Source organism: Dipodomys ordii, unplaced genomic scaffold, assembly GCF_000151885.1.
Source record: "Dipodomys ordii isolate 6190 unplaced genomic scaffold, Dord_2.0 Scaffold27, whole genome shotgun sequence".
In the NCBI taxonomy this organism is placed as follows: domain Eukaryota; kingdom Metazoa; phylum Chordata; class Mammalia; order Rodentia; family Heteromyidae; genus Dipodomys; species Dipodomys ordii.
This window is the reverse complement of record NW_012267243.1, coordinates 17,059,021-17,079,555: the sequence shown is the minus strand read 5'-3', so window position 1 is coordinate 17,079,555 and position 20,535 is coordinate 17,059,021. Positions and strand designations below refer to the sequence as shown.

The 20,535-nt window shown below is 41.4% G+C and overlaps 1 protein-coding gene across 1 annotated transcript; it reads right to left on the bottom strand.

Moving 5' to 3' along the window:
• Nucleotides 1–960: 960 nt before the first annotated feature.
• Nucleotides 961–17,767, bottom strand: Mettl11b (methyltransferase like 11B). The gene is made up of 4 exons (XM_013015553.1): nt 17,559–17,767; nt 7,533–7,708; nt 2,105–2,354; nt 961–1,337 (listed from the first exon to the last, which is right to left on the bottom strand). The coding sequence occupies exons 1-4, from the start codon at nt 17,710–17,712 to the stop codon at nt 961–963; spliced, it is 957 nt and encodes a 318-aa protein (XP_012871007.1). The 5' UTR covers nt 17,713–17,767.
• Nucleotides 17,768–20,535: the final 2,768 nt, after the last annotated feature.

Below are 20,535 nucleotides of genomic sequence, written 5' to 3'. Positions count from 1 at the left end.
TATGCCCAATAGTGATGTTGTAGGGTCATAAGGTACATCTTTTTGAAGAGCCTCCATACTGATTTCCATAGTGGTTGCGTAGTTATTCCCACGGTGTATGAAGATTCTTTTTCCTGTCTCCTTGCCAGTATATGTTGTTGTTTTCTTCATGACAGGCATTCTGACGGGGGTAAAATGAAATCTTAGTATGGTTTTGACTCTCATTTGCTTTATGTGTAATGATGTTGAACATTTCTTTGGGTATGCATTAGCCATTTGTATGTCTTCTGAGAACTGTCGGTTCAATTTATTTGTTGACTTTTAATTGAGTTCTTTGTACTTTTGCTGTTTAAATTTTTAGTTCTTTGTATATTCTGAATATTATTGCTTTATCTGTTGAATATCTGTCATGGAGTTTTCTCTCATTCTGGGGGCTGTCTTGATTCTGGCAATTGCTTCTTCTGCACAGAAACTTTCAAATATGAATTTGAATTCAGCCATTCTTTCCCTAGTTTGCTGGACTACTGGAGTCCTATTCAGAAAACACATATGCCTATGTCTTCCAGAGTTTTTCCTTTATTTTTTCTCTTTTTCCTGTCTTCACACTTACTTGTACAGTTTCGGTGTCCACAAACAACTTCTTTAAGCACTTTTCCTGGTGTTCTACTCCATCTTTTAGAAAACCCAAGTCTCATTACAGCACATCTTATTATTAGTCAGGGCCTATCTGAATGTGTGCATTAGTATAAACTGTGACATACTTTATGATTGATCAATCATTTCTAGACCTGTTTTGTATCCCTCTCCTTTCTCCTTTTCTTTCTTTATTTTCCTTTCTTTCTTTCCCTCTTTCCTTCCTTTCTTCCTTTCCTTCTTTCTTTTCTTCTTTCTCCTCCCTCCCTCGCTTCTTTCCTCCCTACCTCCCTTCCTTCCTGTCTGTCTGTCTGGGCTGAACTCCAGGCACTCCCTTGGCTGTCTTGTTCACAGCTGGTGTCCCGCCCTCTCAGTCACCCTTCGGGCCCCGTCCCCCTGTTCGCGTCTGCAGGACAGGCACCCAGTCCGGCTCTCCGGGCCCAGGCCCCCGGGCCCGGGGCCCCCCGCGCGGCGCAGCGCGAGCATCCACACCGGGACGCACTGCTCGGGGAAGCCGTCCTGCTGCTGCCGGCCCAGCACCGCCAGCCCGCTCCTGCGGATGAGGCTCTGCAGGGTGTCCAGGTCCCGGGTCACGCTGCTGTCCGCCAGGTCCAGCACGCAGCCCTCCCGCGCCACGTTGTCCTTCAGGACCACGATGCCGTTCTCTTTCAGCCCATCGCGGCACCGGGAAAGGAAGGCGAGAAGGTCCTTGTCGGTCAGGTGCCCTGTGCGGGCCAAAGAGGGGAGACGGTGGGAAAGAGGGGTGAGCAGGGAAGAGCGCAGGCCCACCCCAGGGGCCGCCGCCCTTCACCAGCCGCCGACCGCCCAACACCCGGCCAGCGCGGGCGCAGGCCCGTGGGCGCCGGATGGAGGACCAGGCCCTGACTGTTGTGCATGACTGTCCAGCTCACAGCTACACGATGGTCCACCGAGGTTGTCTCTCCATGTCCTCCATGATCGCTCAAACACACACACACACATGTGCATGCATGTGCACGCACACACATGCGCACACGTGCACATGCATGCACACATGCACATGAACACACACATGTGCACACGTGCACACATACTCACGGAGACACACATGTGCGCACATGCACCCATGCACACACGCACAGGTGCACACACATGCACACCCACATGCGTGCATGCACACACATGCGCACATGCACACACATGCTCACATGCGCACACATGTGCACACATGCATACACACATGCACACACCTCCAAAAAACACCAAAATCGAATTCACTGCTGTCCCAATCATTACAACTTAAATCAAATCAAATCAAATTAATGCTACTATACATACAGATAAGCCGCTTTAAACATTAGTGATACTGACAGTTGATGGCCCGTTAATAAGAACTAGTCCTAATTGCTGTCCGTCCAAAAGCCCTTGATCCGCCCCTTCCCGCGGGAACCGCACCTCCCCAAGTCGAGGTCAGGGGTGGGATTCCGAGGACCACCGCGCTGCGCGGACTCACCGGAGACCCACTGGATCCAGATGACGTCGTACCTCCCACTGGAAGGCGTGAACTCCTGCAGGCCGTAGCAGTGGTAGCTGTCCACCTTGTCCCCTTTGACCCGAAGGTAGTTCTGCGCTTCCAGGAGGAACGGCTCCATCATGTCCACCAGTTCCACGCTGTTGAAAACCGGCAACAAGACATGTTTGCTGACTCTTCCTATCCCAGAGCCGCAGTCCAAGGCGCAGTCGGTCCCGGCTCTCCCCGGGCCCTGGAGAAAGATGGCTTGTGGGCGACTCCGGGTCGAGACCCCCCGAGTCTGGCAGGCCTGATTGCCTCCCTTCAATCAACGTTATCTGGGTCAGTGATACACAGTAGTAAGTGCCATGTTAAGCCCACGATTTAAGTTCATAGGACAGAGTCAATAGCGGTTGTAACAACCTAGCTATGAAACAGAAATTACCGTTTCAAAAAATCTGCAACTATTTCTTGTGCTATTTAAGATTTTTTTTCCAAATGTGCATCTTTAAAAATGCAAACTAACTTTCAAATAGTGTTGGTTTTAAATATTTGGTCTTTCTCATCAAGAATTGAGTTATTTGCAACGATGAAAGCAAAACATCAGTGACTGCAATTTGGATTATGTTCACAGCCAATGGGCCAGCACCATCAGTAATTACTTTCTGTGAAAAATGGGAGAGAGAAGAGAGGAGGGGATCCAAGCATGGAGAGTCTAAGCTTTAAACTTTCTTTAAAAACTCGCCGAAACATTTCAATTCATGTTGGGATGATTGGACTTACATTGTTTGTTTTCTAAACTGGATCTGGGGAGGCTCTAAATTATTTACTCCTCTTGTGTGGAGTAAATACTTCTGAGCTGAGAAATGCCAGTTGTTCCATTTTTCTGACTAGAATGTTCCTTCAGGCCAGATCCTGATGGTTCTCAGCATGTTCATGTGTAAAAAGGGTAATTTCCGCTATTAGCCTCATTTTTTTATACCAAAACATGTGTCTTGCTCTTTCTCCCCAAAACTACATACTTGATGAAAATATTTTTTTTCTTTTTTAAAGACAGTATCACAGTAGCCAAAAGGGAGGGATGAGAGGTAGAGGTCAGGGAGGAGTTAGTCAATGCAAACTTTCTCAAAGTTGATTCTATACTGTTTGGAAAATAAAAATCATTCCGATGTGTATCTAAATTATTTGGTCATAATTGGGGTAGCTGCTGAATAGATTTTGTGCTAGAAATTGGAGTAACAAGATCCTCAAAGTTACAAATCAAGATCTTAAGGAAAAAAGCCTACTCGTGATTTCTCAGGATCTAAGGATTAAAAAAAAGAGATAAAGATCAAAGGTAAACGTGGGAAAAAGACACATAAAAAATCTGTCTTCTGTTCCATTTGAAAGGTTTTCCTTATACCAGAAAGGTACAATGAAGAACAAAAAGTGCACTAATGATAGCTTCCTTTTAAATAGAATGATAAGCAAATATGTATATGTAGCAAGATCTTTATGTCTATAATAATTATAGTAATAAAAAACTCAACAAGATGATGGTCATAATTTCTGCTTTGGAGATGAAAAAACACCGTTGTCTACTATTACGTAGCTAATGGCGGTAGTAGAATCGGAACTGTCGGAATCCGAAGACAGCTGTATGTTAGGAATGTCACCTCAAGTGACAACTCTGATCACCTCAGTAGTATCTGACTGATGCTATACTTTAAAGAAGTCTTTTATTCAGACTCAGCAGGTGAAGGATCTATGATTGATTAGTGACATCCACCTTGAGTATAGAAAAGAGAAGCACATATCTTATGTGCCTTATTTCTCCTTATCATATGATGCCTCCCTCATTCAAATATTGTAATTTAAACTCAACTAATTCAGAGCAAGGTAGAGGATAAAGGTTTACACTGAAAATGCTGCAAGGCCCAACGTGTCCGAGTAAATTTATAAGATCAGAGAAACCATAAGGAAATTAATTTTAACTTATTAGAAATGACTTCACTAATATTTATAGGCTCAATGAGACATACTCATTATAATTTTTAATACTTGGCCATGAAAATCTCAATGGACCATAGAGTAGACACCTTAGAGATCTCTGCCTTGTGATTTTTAAGAAGGTAGTAGCAACTGAACTTTGTATTTTTCTTAACCGATGAGCAGATGAATGTGTAGCCACTCTGTTTGGAGTGCAACAAGATGGTGCCGGACAGCCCTCCCGGCATTCTCAGGAAGCTCCTGCTCTTTCATACCAAAAAGTGAGTTCCCGAGGAGATAAAACAAACCTGCCTTGAAGATTCCCATACTGCCGAGCTAGATATGTGATGAGAGTTATTCTTTGAAAATACTGCTATTTACCATCTGAAAATAAAAATGCCTTCCCCTCAAATGCTGTTAACCCGCGGGCTCTCCCAAGTGCTGCCTGGCACTCTACCATCGATTGCCTTCTACGCGGTGGCACTGGTTCCTGTATGCTGGTGCTGGCCCCTCTGCTCTTTTCTAATCTCTCATTCACACGCAGATCCTGTTAGAAGGGGTATTTAAAGGCTGATCTCTCACATCTCGGACCCTTGGCTATACAAGCTGTAGATACTGAAATCTGATGCCCCTTGTATCAATAAGGTTAGAACCACACATGATGTGTCATTTCAAGGCGAGCATTTTAGTTCTTTTCATTTTAATTTATTGTCCTATCTTAGATTTATGGATTAACATAAAATACTAACATCTTATTTGTCTCAATTCTGCTTGTATGGTTTTGTGTGTGTGTGTGTGTGTGTGTGTGTGTGTGTGTGTGTGTATTTGCACCCATACTGGGGCTTGAACTCAGGGCCTGGGCACTGACCCTTAGCTTATTTGCTCAAGGCTCGTGCTCTACCACTTGAGCCACCCCTCACTTCCAGCTTTTGGGTGGTTAATTGGAAATAGGAGTCTCACCGACTTTCCTTCCCCAGAAGCTAGCTTTGAATAGTGATACTCAGATCTCAGTCTCCAAATAGCTAGGATTACAGGCGTGAGCCACCAGCACTCAGCCTGTAGGTTTTATTTTAAAGAATATTATTTTTAGCTTATTCAGCAGAGTTGAAAAGTGAACTGAAAGTGCTCTGTGCCACTGTGTAAAAACCTTGGAACATAACAAGTTAGAGCTACATGTTTTCGTCATCGCTCTCATCTATGATGTTTTGAAATAACAAAAGATTTGAAATATCAAAACATAAATAACATCAAATCCTCATTACTTTTTATGAATTGCTGCTTTCCCCACCAGTAATCTAAAACTGCTGGGAGTTATCAGATAGGCTGGTGGTACCATTTGTATATTTGCTAAAGTAAATGCATTTACAACTCAATTAAATCGCTTTCCCCCCTGTCCCGTGTCGCCAAGTGTTGACAGAAAAGCAAACTTTAAATGAAACAATCTGCCTTTTCCCAGTTGACACAATAAATCATGTCAGATATTCATATTCCCTAACTCCTTGTTTCTTGACCTAGATACTAATTTAGCAGATTATTAAGGTCAAAGTACTAAAATATCATTCCTTAAAAAAGACCATGTTTGTACTTAGTTAGAGGTCACGGCTTTACAATGAGCCTTGTCTACTAAGAAGAACTCCTATTTATTTAAAAGGAGCAGGCTGCTGCTTTTCCAACATAAACATGCAAGCATAAGACTATTTCCTTTCCCAGGTCTGTGGGCGCGCTGCGGGGCCGGGCCTGACCGGCCTCCCTGTGGTCAGCCGGCATTCCCCACCGAGTGACAAGACAGCTGCATTACTACCTCAGCTTCTGAAATGCTCAGGATCAAAGTCAACCTGACCACGAGGCCAGCAGGGACGACGGCTTGAGCCAGAATAGAGAAGAGCCGAGGGCCACGGTCCACAAGGAAGAAAAAGAAGAAAAGAAAAGCAGGACATTTTCTGTGTCGTGGGGGGGAAAATATGTGCTGCTTGAAAGCAGGCAGTTTGGAATCGGCTTCCGTCTTAGCTCTTTCTCTTGCTAGGCTGTAACATGGACAGCTTCCTAAACTTTTCTAAGCCCCAGTTTTCATAACTGTACAAACAAAGCTAATAATAGTACTTACCTGGAAGAAGTTTGAAGAACCAATGAGACTTGGTATTCAAGTGCAGAGTGACCAGCCATCTTAGACTGAGCAGCACTGAGTTAGAAAGACCTCAGGTCAATTGACCTGTGGAATCCACTCAGGTCAGCTGACCCGAGGATGCCCAGGCCCGGTGGGGTAACTTCTGTCTGACAGGTACTGTGGCCTTGGGAATTGCACCTTGGTGGTGTTTCTCTCCTGCCAGGCTTGGTTTTCAGGGAGTCAGGGACCCATCACCAGCTCTAAGGATTGTCCTCACACTATGCTTCTGGGGAGACTCACAGCCTGACTCCAAAACCAGATAGTTATAGTTTTCCTTTATCAGCATAAGATGAACTCCTAATCTTAAAGACTTTAGGAAAGGCAAAAGATTCATACAATACGAAGAAAAACTGGAATATGAAGCAAATTGGTCTGTAATAGAATTAGAACAACCTTGTTGTGAAATGTTTTATCTTTAGTGAGATCAATAGCATTTTTGTTGTGGGGGTTGTCTGTTCAAACAATTAAATGAAGTGTCTTAAAATATAATGAATAGCATATATGACCTCTTGTTATTAGTAATAACATAAATTAGATTTATTGCATACTAATTACCTGTCCTAAAGCAGATACCTAACATGTTGTCGCATTTGATCTTTCCCTTGTTCTACATGGCAGACTGTGTCAGACCATAATCACAGATGAGGAGACTGTAGCTTAGCGCATTTATGCAACGATCCCAGGTTTGCTTATACATTAGACAGATGAACCATGATGATTTTAGAGCCCAAGCCTTTGACTCTTATACTCAACTGCTTTTTTATGACCCAGAAGTAAAAAGTAGAGACTCCCTGTAAGTCAGGACTACACATGGATCGTATACTTCCAAGAGAAACCTGAACGTTGTATAAAATAATGATGCTAAGGTGTTATGCCGTCCTTTATTTTTAAACCCCACATAAGCATGCAATTTCCTACTATATGAGGTTTGTGCTGTGGAAAAATCAATAAATCAACTCAAGATCCAAAACAAAGCATGCTTACTCATGGGCCATCGGTGTTAGCTATCGCTGAAACTCTAAAAGAGGGCTTTTCCCAATCTTCAGATAGTACCAGCCTCGCTGCTCGCCTGTCTCCGAAGCAGGCAAGACTGGTTGATACGAGGAGCATGAGAGACCAAACTGAGATCGGATGAGTCCCTGCCTTTCTGAGCATCTCAAGACAGGCCCCAGGCTTTCAGTCTCCACTCTTTCCTGAACAAAAGACCTTTAAAGTGGCTGAAGTGACAACCAAGAAACACAGGAGCTCAGTGTTTGCAAGGATTCGACCCTCTTCTCAAGCTTCAGTTAAATAACTCACCCCGACAAATTTCCTAAGAAATTCACGAGAGGCCTGGATATCTGGGTTGGATAGCTCAATGAAATTTCCCATCATGCCTTCTTCTGTGGCCGGTACTTCCTGATAGAAAAGTTTAGCTCTGGCATAGAACTGCATCTCGCCGTTGATGACTTGGCTGGTTAAGGCATACAATTTTACTGCAAATGGAATATTTTTAATAGTTGTTAATATGCAATCATAGAACAAGTTCAGCTTCATCATGTGCTGAATTTCTTCTTAAAGCCTGTGAACTGGTGCTGTGGAGGAAAGGCATCCATTTGAAATGGCAGACCTGTGTTTGAGTTCTGGCTTGGGGATTTGCATGTTGGCGGGATTTCATCTATAAGCCACATAGCGTAATAGACGTGACTTACCACTGCACTCTCTTAAGTCTAACTATAGACTAAAGAGTCCCACCAGTTCAATAGTGAATTATTTTCTCCAACTCCAAATACTTTACAGTCATGTTCTCACTAATCATTACTTCAACGCACAAAATTGGTGTCATTATTTGTTTCATTTCTTTTGAAAGCAAGACTAATCCGCATATACCTTTACAGTCCTATGGCACCAATGTATTTAAGCTCTATCTTCTGAAAATGAAATAAGAAAAAGATAATTATATTTATTGAGGGGGAGGGGTTAGTTTGTAGCAGGCAGTTTACTAGACACATGCACATACTTCTGTGTCATTTTATAATTTAAAAGCACGTAGGAGGTATTATTTTAAGATATTCCATTTTCAGAAAATGTGTATCCTTCTGAATGGTGAATAAAAGTACACTTAAGTATGTTTTGTAAAACAAAGGTCACTTATTATACAAAATATTTTCATTAGATGACATTAAAAGGGAAACGACAGGTCTTTCTAATTCACTCTTATAGACTGTGTGCAAACCCTTGTCTCTCTTCCCTCCCTCTAAAACTCTCAGAGAATATCGCTAGTAGAGGAAAGTCATAACACTAAAGAAAATGAGGAGGAATTGCTGATGGATGCATGATTTCAATAAGTGCCTGGCCAAGAAAAAGCAGATAAAATGAAGTAATAAAATTGCAGGTCAAATGTTTACAAGAGAAAATTACGTTCCAGATTTATAGAAAATAGGAGGAAAACATAAGGAGAATAGAAACATAATAATAGTAATAGCATAATCAATCAAAGTTGGTCTACACAACATAAAGATGCGTCCTTCTGACCACAAAGGCAGTGCAGTTATAATCAAAGTAGAAGGGAAACATGTTTCTTGTGGGTAGGTAAATAAACACATAGCCAGGGCTAAGAAGGTGGCTCAGTGCTAGAGCGCTTGCCTTGCATGCCTGAGGCCCTGGGTTTGATTCCTCAGCACCACATAAGCAAAAAGAAAAAAGCCGCAAGTGGCACTGTGGCTCAAGTGGTAGAGCGCTAGCCTTGAGCTGAAGAGCTGAGGGACAGCGCCCAGGCCCCACGACCGGACCCAAAAAAAAAAAACAAAAAACAAAAAAACACATAGCCAAGGGAGAATTATCCTTTGGTATTGGATCCTAAACTCTAAATACTTAAGATAAGACAATTCCATATAATCACATGATCACATTCATTGGAGTCCAATTAGGTCTACTGCATATGTGGTACTTCTTGTTTTTTCTATTTAGAGAAACAAAGGAACTCTTATCCATTACCTATAATCATTTACCGTGTACTTTATTCCTGCATGGGCATAAAAATGAGCTCCAAACTTATGAGAGTAAAATATCAGCCTGAAAGAAAAAGATTAAGATAAATGATCAAAAGTAATCCCAAGGAAATAGTAGTAGAGAAAATGGATGAGAGTTTAAACCAAAGAGGGGAAAACTCATATCCTTGAAAAACTATATGAATGAGGACAACCATCAATCCAAATAAAAACCAAGAAAATAACAATTCAAAATCCAACAAAGATCTTAGATGACATTAATGTTCCCCTTACCAAAATCTTTGGAATATAACACTGAATACATTTCCAGAACATAAAATAAAAAGGAAGTTATTAAAGACAGATGTAGAAAGATGAAACCTATATAGATTTAATCTATGAGGCCCACCAACAGGCAATTAGACAACTAATAAAAAATGACAAAAGGAAAATTATTACAGAAATATTAGAAGAAAATTTCAGAGCCGAAAAGGATTGTTAAATACAACAAGTGATGATGAGCATCGATTTTAAAGCCAAATTTATATTTACTCTTTAGATTTTCAAAACAGAAGGGGTCATAAAAAGGTTACTGAGTCATTTAGAGAGGAAAAGTGTTTGACCTTCATATAAGATTATCAGATTTAGAAAAAAAAAGTCTCACAGTTAGAGTTGCATTTAGATCAATAATGAATATATACTGATATATAAATTATAAAATATTGTACAATGCAGGGCTGGGATGGTGGCTCAGTGGTAGAGCACTTGCCTTGCATGCCTGAGGCCCTGGGTTCGATTCTTCAGCACCACATAAGCAAAAAGAAAAAAGCCAGAAGTGGCGCTGTGGCTCAAATGGTAGAGCGCTAGCCTTGAGCTGAAGAGCTGAGGGACAGTGCCCAGGCCCAGAGTTCAGTCCCCACGACCGGACCCCACCCAAAAAAATATTGTACAATGCATAGGACATACACTAAATACCTTTGTTGGTTATATTAAATTGAAATTTAATTGACATGTTCTATATTACTTCACCATCCTGTGTTACTGGGCTAAAATAAGGTTCCTATTACAAATTTCATCAGAAATACTGAGAAACAATGATGAAGGAAAAAAATATTGAAGTGCAAAGTTTAATACCCATTTAAGCTGTCAAATGGTATTTACCTCTATAGATTCATTCTTCAGAAATTTCTTGAAGCTATATTCCAGGCAAATGAGGGCTAAAATCAAGAGAAAATGCCTGGTGAAGAATGATATAATTAACTTAGGAATTCATTGAAAATAAATCCTGAAATGACAGTTAAATTCATCAGATATGGAAAGACATTCGTTTATATTGTAAGAGAAAATACAGCCTGAGTCCAAGTAATTGACAAAGTAGCCAAGAAGCAGGGAGACGGAAGACATATCTTTAATCACCATTGCCAAAAACAGAAGAGAATTGCAAGCTCTAGGGAACCTTATTTGGTTCAGAAATATTGATGATGATACTAAGCAAACCAACACATAGCATAGTTCTGAGTAGAAGGAATCTAAAGAAAAAATAATGATTCAACCTTAACTAAGAATATGTTTTCTTTAAATAACCTCAGAATTGTGCGGTCTGACTGCTTAGTCCTTAGGGTACTGCTTACCCCTAAACTGAAGAATTACATACATTTTTACTCTAAAATTAGATAACACTTAAAGGCCCTGTGCTACGACCACACTCCTTGTGTGGAGTCACGTCCGCATTTTCCAGCTGGAACCAAAGTTTGGACCCTGAAAGGGCTGCAAGGGTCGGTACCCACGTACGTTACTTGCTTGAGACCTCGATATCATAGAGCGTTAGCCCCATATTTACTATTATCTAGTGACATTTACTGTTAAAAGATGAGTCTTTTAGAAGTGTCAATAAATGCATAGAGCCTTCTTGTCATTTAACATGCAAATTAGCTATTTAATAAGAAAATACAAAATTTAAAGGAGGGTTTAAAGTAGGAACCACTGGCCTACAACAGTTCTCCTTCTTTAACACTTAATATTGTGTAAACAATAAATGCCCAATCAATGCTTAGAAATGACAAAATTGGTCCTCACCATCTCGAAAATATGACTGTCCTGAATTCTGGATTCCTCAGATAAGTCAGACTCATCCCAGGAACTCAGAATCAATCCTGAGTTATCCCAGGATTGAATGATACCCGGGGATCACTGGCCAGACACAGCTCAGTGCTTTTCTCAGTTGAACAAAGGTAGCAAATCAGCCTTCATCATCACCTGCTTCAGTCAGCTAGTTGTTGAAGTGTACTCAAATCCTTAATCTGGACAGGGGGTGGTCCAGTATGCCAGAAACGTTTACAGCACAAGCAAATACTACACTCAGCAGGTGTCTGCCTCAGTCGGTGGGCTTTTATGGCTATAGGCTTGAGTTCTCGTTTTTACCTACAGGACAGATGCATTTCATTAAGAAAGATAGATGAGGTGTCGTAGCCAAATCCAAGTTGTCCCTTCCTGATAGATCCTCTACTGGTTAATGTTGATGTAGACAAGGCAATCCGTGATCAGCCCATGGCTTTTAGTCCTAGAAATACATGTAATGCCTTGTTCTTGTGGAATTGCAATGTCTCTGTGAGACTTGGGGTCAACTAAGACAAAAAATCGACATTCTGGTAGTTCTTGATATAATATGGTACTTATTTACGAGCTAAACTCCTGAAGACCTTCTGAGTATTTTGTTTACTTGATACCAAAAGAAAACTAGAGTACACATGCATTTGCCCTGAAAGAGATAAAGAAGATTATATAAACTTTCTAAGACAAATGAATATGTAAGTGTGTGCATCAAGTCAACTCACTATTATTTCATCATTAAGTACAAACATAACCCTCAGGAAACAAGATACATATAGTCCAATCTCTAGATTATGGAGATTGCAGTCTGGAAAGGCGGGATGAAGTCACACATTACTGCCTGGCCACAGTTGTCCTGGGAGTGGAGTTCACAGATGCCTGTAAGTAGAAGCAATTAGGGAAAGATTCCAGAAAGATCTCAGCCATGAAGAATGTTTTTGATTTGGGTTAGTAAAAAGTTGGAAGGGAAGGAATTTCTCATGGTGTGGACCATCCAGAAAAAATACAGAGTTTTCCCATGTTTCAGTTGAGGAAGTATTTTGCAAGTAGCTAATGCATTTTCTTGCTCTACTTCTCAGCTTCTGACTCTTGAGGTGATATGCTACATGAAGACCTTTACTGTCTTTTGATATAAAGATTTTGAGAAAAAGTCATAACTCAAAATCTTGTTATAACTCTAAAAGAAGATATTGGCCCAATATGATAGATTCAAACACTTTAAGCAATATTAAATAAGTTTTCACTGGGAAAAGGAAATTCATAAAACTAGGATTCCTCTTATTTTTATTTTTCATGTTAATACAAGAAGGTTTCATTGTATTTCCATTCATGTCCACAGGGTACTTTGGACAAATTCATCCCCTCCGCAACAATCCCATTATTCCTGTCCCTTCCTTTTTCCTTTTTCAGACAGTATTTTATGAGTTTATGATTTCATATATATGGATGGATATAACATTTTTTATCAATCTAATGAGCCATACCTCCAGCCCAGCTTTTTGCTGGTTATTTTGAGAATTATTCTAAGAATTGGACTTGTTTGCCAACTGAAGATTTAAATCTCCTCCAAAGGACATAGCCCAGATTTAAGTAGTAATTTTGAAATGACTGCAAGCAAAGAATATTGAATCCACTTAGCTCAATTAGGAGATGCTCTGGCAAAGGGAAAGCCTTTCTGTTAGAGTGGTGCAGAGACATACTTCCCAGCTTAGCTACTAAGATGATAATGGTAAGAGAACAACTAAAGAGAGGGAGTGAGGGAGGAAGGAAGGGAGGGAGGAAGGAAAAAGGAAGGAAGGAAGGAAGGAAGGAAGGAAGGAAGGAAGGAAGGAAGGAAAGAGATGTCTATCATGTATATGTAACACATAATATATTGGTGATATATATGCATGTATACACACTAACAATACTACACACACGAATCTAACTCCTGATCATGCGGGAGGCAGCGGGATCTGGTGGTTAAAAAGACTGCCTGCCTACTAATCATGCCCCGCCACATGCCACCACAAAGCCTTCGACAAGTCATTTAACTCCTGTGCAAGCGTTTCCTCCAGGAAGATAATCAAAATAACAGCACACCTAATAGAGATGTTGTGAAGATGACCTGAGATAATGTATGTGTGACATTGAGAACAGTGATAAGCGTGTTTCCATTTCCCCCCCTGGAAATCTGTTCTGCAGTACTGCTAAATCTTACACTGGAGACGTTTAGCTATGTATAATCTGGGTTGATATTCCATAAATCTCTGGGGCTGGTCAGGGACGTTGAGCAAATTTCGCCATGACCCACTGTGACCGCATAGCGTGCTGGAGTGAGGCAGAGAGAGAAAGGAAGGAAAGAAGGAATCCGAGAGTCTGGTTAACCACGGCTCTCGCCATAATTGCCCCCAAACAACTAACTCTCTGTGCGGGCTCTATATGAGGGGGTCCCTAACTTTTTCTTTGAAAGAAGGGCTTTGTTTTCATTTTTATGAAGTGGAATCAGAAAGAGTAGGGAGAGCTGGCTCTAAAACACCTCGGCAAAGCTGGGGAGGGACCAGCTCTGGTGGCCGAGTTGTATGTCCAACCTGAAACGCCTACTATTTGCTGCAGCCTGAAAACTCCTGTATAGTGAATGAGGGTTATTATCTTCACTAATGGCCGCTCTAGAAAGTGCTACATGATGATGGCAGAAGAGGTCTGATTCAGCGGAAGGAGAGAACCATGCTTACAGGAGATGTTTCCCATGTATGCTGCATCTAATCCTTCAGATAGCCTCCTACAGTTTGGAAGAAAATGCTGCTCATAGACTTTAGTAACCTCTGGAGGTCAGCTCCCTCACAGGGCAGTGCAATGCCGTTGATTCTTAGCAGGAGGCCATTTCATTCATTTAATAGATGCTTAATGAATTCTTCCTATGTGCCAGGAACCATACTGAATGCTACCTATGTGGATCTAGAAGAGGGAAAAGTAGATAAGTCTCTATTCTCATTAGAACGAGAATCCGGCCAGGGGAACGGATGCAAGCAAGCGTGAGCTGAGAGATATGAGCCGCTGAGTCAAAAAAGAAACAAGGTTTAAATGAATCCATCAGACTGGCGGAGGCTTTTATTGAATAAAAGTCACATTGGCATGAAATTTAAATGTTAATTTTCTTCTTAACAGTCAGTTTCTGCCATGGGACAGAAATCACACACACACACACACACACACACACACACACACACACATACACACACACGATCTACCTAGAGAGCTGGCAGATTGCTTTCTCTGCTCCCTCCAGTTAAAGCTTTTAAGGAGAAGGAGAAAGTTATTTGTAGATTCATTTCCATTACCAGTTTTTCAAATCCTGAATAATAATAGAGGATATCATATTAGTTTGGAATCTTTGCCAGTAGGCAGTATTTTGTACAATAATGAGAATTCTACACATTTCTCTTGTGTTGAATATGACTAAAGAGACCAGAAAGTAGTGTCTGATGTAGCTTTCTCTAAAAGTATGAGGGTTTTTTTAAATTAATTTACTGATTAATTTTTTATTGTGAAAATACTGAAAATCTTAATTTGGGGGGGGGGAGTCCGGTTGTGGGGCCTGAACTCTGGGCCTGGGCGCTGTCCCTCAGCTCTTCAGCTCAAGGCTAGCGCTCTACCACTTGAGCCACAGCACCACTTCCAGCTCTTTTCTTTTTGCTTATGTGGTGTTGAGGAATCGAACCCAGGGCCTCAGGCATGCAAGGCAAGCGCTCTACCACTGAGCCACCTTCCCAGCCCTCGAGGTTTTTTTTCCTTAAAGCATTTAATGATCAAATACACATGCTCCCTTCTCAGTTCCCAGCATCATGTTATTTCTGGGCAATGAAATCTAAACAGATATTAGATAGACAGATAGATAGATAGATAGATAGATAGATAGATAGATAGATAGATAGATAGATAGATAGATAGATAGATAGATAGATCTCCTTTGGGGTCAAAGTATGCTAAGCTAATACACAAGACTTTAGCCTCTATTTTCTAGTGCTGAGGGACTAGTGGTGTGCCGGCTGATGAAAACTAGCTCCCTGAATGCCCACACAAAATACAGCCTGCTCTCCTGCTGCCACAAAACATGGAAAAAAACTGGTGCAGCAGAATAGACGTAGGGCAGAGTAGACGTAGGTGTTCAGCCAATGCAGTTTCAAGAATTCACTTGTTAATCCAGCATAGCCTTGTCCAACTAAGATAATCTTCAAAGAGATACTGTGTATGGGACTAACTCAGTGGTTCTCTGGGGGAACTCTGCCCAGGCTAAATCATCAGAATAAAAAAAAAAAAAACATAAGTAGTGCTCATGTATGGAAAACTGAATCTCAATAAAATAAAATCAACTTTTTCTTGGAGGAGACTCATGGTATTCAGACTGTGTTTATGGAACCCCTATGCATGCTCTAGAAGCATCTCCAGAGCCCTTGGTGAGGTTTAGAACATAGATAAAGCAGAGGCCCTGTTTCCAGTCATAAGCCGAGAAGTTTTGCTTTCTCCTTAGGGCTTCCATGGAATACTGTATCAATAAAATAATGTTCTTTAAAAAGCAGGAAATCATTGATAAACCATCATTGCAATCATAAAGGGAAAAAAGCTTAATCATAAAGGAAAAAATCAATTTTAGTGGGGGAAGAAAGGAGTGGAGATTAAGCCAAAGACCAAACCTCAGTCTCTTTGTTGCGAATTATTTTTCTTCTAATTTTATCTTGTTCTCAACTCATCTTCCACTACTTTCAAAGTTGAGTCCTTTTTCTCTCTAGTAATCATTTTAAGTCTGGAAGTCATCTACCCATTAGTGAGTATCTTCTCAGTCACCGTAATTGATAGCTTTCTCTTTGTCCAGGGTAACTGAAGCTCCCGAACGGCTCTAGGGAGGTATATCCTGAAAAGCATCTCCAGAAAAGCAGTGCTTTGCAGTGTATAGGACACCACTTCCAAATGAACCGCTCTAATTTGTGCATTGGGGCATATATGAGACATATTACATACCCTAAAATAATTACCCTTGGGCAGTGTGATCTATTGGATGGCACCCTAGACATTAGTTCTTGCTTTAGTATTTCTCTTTCTAGACTACATAGAATTATCTCTGGATTTGAAAATAAATGTGAAGTTAGAATGAGGAGGTAGGAAAACAGAAGTAGAAAATAGTTGATATTTATCCTATCCTATAGAGAGCTGTGAGGATCAAAGAAAGTCATAGATGAGTGTTTTTATAAGAAAGCTGTATATCTATCAAGTGAGGGCATTTGTATGCCTAGAATTAAAAATGCTTCAGAAATAGGTTTATAAATGAAACTTTGTTGGGCTTCTAACATCTAATTTCTTGAATGCAATACAAAGACCGACATAGCCCTTTGCACAGCTGGAAACTCTGGCCGCCATTACACAATGGGGCTTTCAGGCAACCTTAAGAAAACAAATTAGGACTGAGACAGAGCGATCCTGCTCTCATTGAGGAAAATATAAATCAAAGGGGAGGGGCTGCATCAGTCTTTAATCATAAGTTGTTTCTTCTTCAGTAGTGTTTGGTGTGCTGAAGTAACTGCTTGCACAGAGGCTGAAAGTAGTGTGTACAAACCAGATAAGCCCTTTAGTTATCTGTTGTCTAAGTCTTTGAAAATTAGAGGAAGTAATAAAAAAGAGACGCATTGCTACCTCAGGTCTTATCCTTCTTATTCAAAGACCAAAGTAAAATAGCCTCCTTTCAGGTTCCTTGATTGAATGTGTGACTCAGGAAACCCGCAGAAGTTTATACACACACGCACACACATATGCACACAAAGGTTACACACATACACACACACACACACACACACACACACGCTGAGCTCATTGGACCCACTATTTCTTCACCTTTTCAACTCTTATTTGATATAATTTTGAATTAATACGCTCATCTCTGCATTGCCTAATTTGTCCAACTCCAGCTTTTTGCAAATATTAACTATATTGTCCAAACCTCAAGAAGTAAGTTTGTATAAGCCTAATACTCAGGCAACCAACCAACACCTAGAGAAGCAAAGTCATCCTAAAATAGAGGCTTGCCTTGCCAGGTATCACTTGATCTGGGACTCTGCATAAAAGAATGCCATTGAAACATTTCAGCACACCGACCCTGATGCGTGTGTGTGTGTGTGTGTGTGTGTATCTGAGAAGTATCCTAGTTCTAACTTCCCTTCTAAACATCTGTCAACCTTGCACAATCCCTTCAAACTAAGAGTTGTGCCTCACTTACCCAGGGGGATTTTCTCCAGCAGGTAGAGATAGCTCTGAAAGAAGTCATTGCGAATGGCTTTGTGAAGGACAAAAGACATGCTGTGTCGACAGAGCTCATCGTCCGTCTTCTGCCAGCGGGATCTAAAGGCAAAATGGGCTCCCAGGTGGGCCATAGCCAAGGGGAATGGCAATTCTTCCAGTGGAGCAAGGACACTTGTCTGGCTGTTTCTTTGAATTCACTTTCTCTTCCTAAAAGAACTTGAGACTGACATTTTAAACCAGTCCCCAGTCCCTCTATGTCATGGGGCATGCACAGAGGGAGGGGCACAGACAGGGCAGAGCAGGCCTGGCACACTCACACAGTCTGATTGCTTGAGCGACACCACCCCAAGCCAGCAGGTGCTAAGTAAAGATGAAACCAGGCCGAGGGAGAGATCCTGCTTCACCCAGGGAAAAAAGCACGCTTCCCTCCTTTAGCTGCTGCTTCAGGCAGGCTCCAGCACAGCCTGCTAACACCCCGAATGCTTGCTCTAATTTGATTCCTAAATTGGAATAGCCTAATTTCCATTTCAAAGAGTGGGGGATATTTTGCAGGAGATCCTGTTCCCTGATTTCCATCTCTGCTCCTGGTATGCAGAGTCCTCGAGTTACAAGAGCCCTTCAAAGAGTCTCAGCCACTCACATGCCTTTCATCAACACAGTTTCCCCACATTATTTTATAGAGATGGATGTGTGTTTCCCATTTTTAAGGATCTTCAAGAGATGCAATTGTTTGACAGTCCTTGTTGATGTTAAATACCAGTCCCTATCAGCAAGCCCTTCCATTTAGAAAGCCTATTTATGGAAGCCTCTTTCTTCTTTTCTGCCTATTGTAGATGTAATTTTCATCCTAAATACCTTTGTGGTCCATACTTTGTATCTTCAGGTTATCTTTCCAGATCTACTCTTTACTATTTCCATGTTGCTACGGGCCTGTATCGATGACGCCTGTGCGGCCCATCCCCTCTGGGGAGGTCAATGCGTTGCTCTGCTGCCACCTGCTTTATCCAGATCCCCTTTAATGGAAAGTGGTAGCTCCTGCTGGAGGTCTTCCCGTCCTTCTGATTCTTTCTCTTCACTTCCCTGCCAGAAGCCTAGGGGCAGCGATGCGCCAGGCTGATAGAAACCAAGTTCTTACATTTCCCTACAGTGGCACATATTTTTATATAGTCCCCTGTTAAATCAGCTCAGATTCCCAAACTTGTGAATGCCATCTATTCCTTGCAGAAATGAATACTGTTGTGCTCTGCTAACATTCCTAACAGGAAGAGAAGCATGAACTCTGCGTGTTATTGGCCCTATACCAGGTGTACCTAATCACCCCATGAATGTGCATCGTGTGTGCATACACAAATGTGTGTGTGTGTGTGTGTGGTGTTTGTAGCCATATCCATATGTGTGTGTGTGTCCATATTTATCAATGCACTCATGATGGTAGGCAACTTCTAAAATGGCCCCAGTAAGTTCAGGCTGTATAGCAATCTACACACAGCAGTGAGTAGCTTAAATGGTAAACATTTAGTTTTCACTGGAGGCTGGGAACTTCAAGATCTTATGCCAGTAAGAACTTTCTTCTTGTTCCCAGCGGAAACTATTCCCATTGCAGGTTCATATGACGGAGAGCAGACACTGAGATTGAGCCTTTATGTCTCTTCTTAGAAAGTCACTGAACATCTCATTCGTAAGTGCTTCGGCTTCTTTCTTAATTACCTCCCAAGGCATCATCTCCAAACTGCACCACTTCGGGATCCAGTCCACAGCCTCTGCAAACCCTCACTTCCTCTCTGCTTATTCTGCATGCCTTTCTATCATCCTCTTCCCTCAAGTGTAGCCTGGCCTTACTGACTCAATCCTAAACAATAATATGCAGTAGAGGGGAGGGGCTGTCACGTAAGTCTATCTTGGTCATCTTACTTCTCTCTCTTGCTTGTTTGCTCTGAGGGAAATCATCTGTTATCAGGTGCCCTATCACGAAGCTCATATGTTAAAGAACTCAAGTCTTCAGGCAAACAACCCAGGAAGAAATGAACTAGAGCAACAACGTGCTTGTGGTAAGAAACAAACCCATCCTCAGCCAGCAGTTCAGCTGTAACCTGACAGAGAGATTCTAAGATAGGCAAGCCACACTCGGTTTACTAACCTGCAAAACAAATATTTTGTTCATTAAATCAGATGACTTTCTGAGCAATTTGCAGCAGTGAAGCAATGAATAACTTCTTTAGCCATTGTGCATTTATTTTTTTTAGGTTGTAGGACTGGAGCTCAGGGCCTGAGGGCCGTCTCTGAGCCTCTTTGTGCTCAAAGCTAATGCTCTACCACTTGAGCCACAGTGCCACTTCCTGTTTTTTTGAGTGGTTATTAATTGGAGAGAAGAGTTTCATGGGTACTTTTTGCCTGGGCTGGCTTCAAACCAAGATCCTTAGAACTCAGCCTCCTGAGTAGCTACGATTACACTGGTGGCAGGTCAGTGCATGGTTTTTTGTTAATTTATGACATCTCATCATAATCTTTCCTGAAGATTACGTGTGTGTTCATCTTTTGTTGGAAAAGGAAGTAAGGATTCTATTTGTTTGACTTTGATTTCTTTTCCTTTGTCTTCTGTATTTCTTGAATGCATTTCTGCATTCAAGAGTGGGTACATTACCTAAATTTAATATTTAATTCCAGCTTACATTTTCTGTCCTACCCATACAGTCTTTTTCAATAGTTTATATTGGATTTGCAATGCTACATCATTTTTACTCAGTAAATTCTCATGAGGATGAAAATCGAGTAGATAGTATCAAACAGGACTAAAAGTCTTCCAGCTTTTTTTTTTTTTGGTCCAGTCGTGGGGCCTGAACTCTGGGCCTGGGCGCTGTCCCTCAGCTCTTCAGCTCAAGGCTAGCCCTCTACCACCAGAGCCACAGTGCCACTTCCGGCTTTTTCTGCTTATGTGGCGCTGAGGAATCGAACCC

Excerpts from the sequence above, each read along its gene's own strand:
- Mettl11b (XM_013015553.1), bottom strand. The coding sequence starts at position 17,712 with ATGGCCCACCTGGGAGCCCATTTTGCCTTTAGATCCCGCTGGCAGAAG. Across the intron at positions 7,709-17,558 it reads GCTGGAGAAAATCCCCCTGG|TAAAATTGTATGCCTTAACC; the intron begins GTAAGTGAGGCA and ends TTCCATTTGCAG. Across the intron at positions 1,338-2,104 it reads CTGGATCCAGTGGGTCTCCG|GGCACCTGACCGACAAGGAC; the intron begins GTGAGTCCGCGC and ends TGGCCCGCACAG.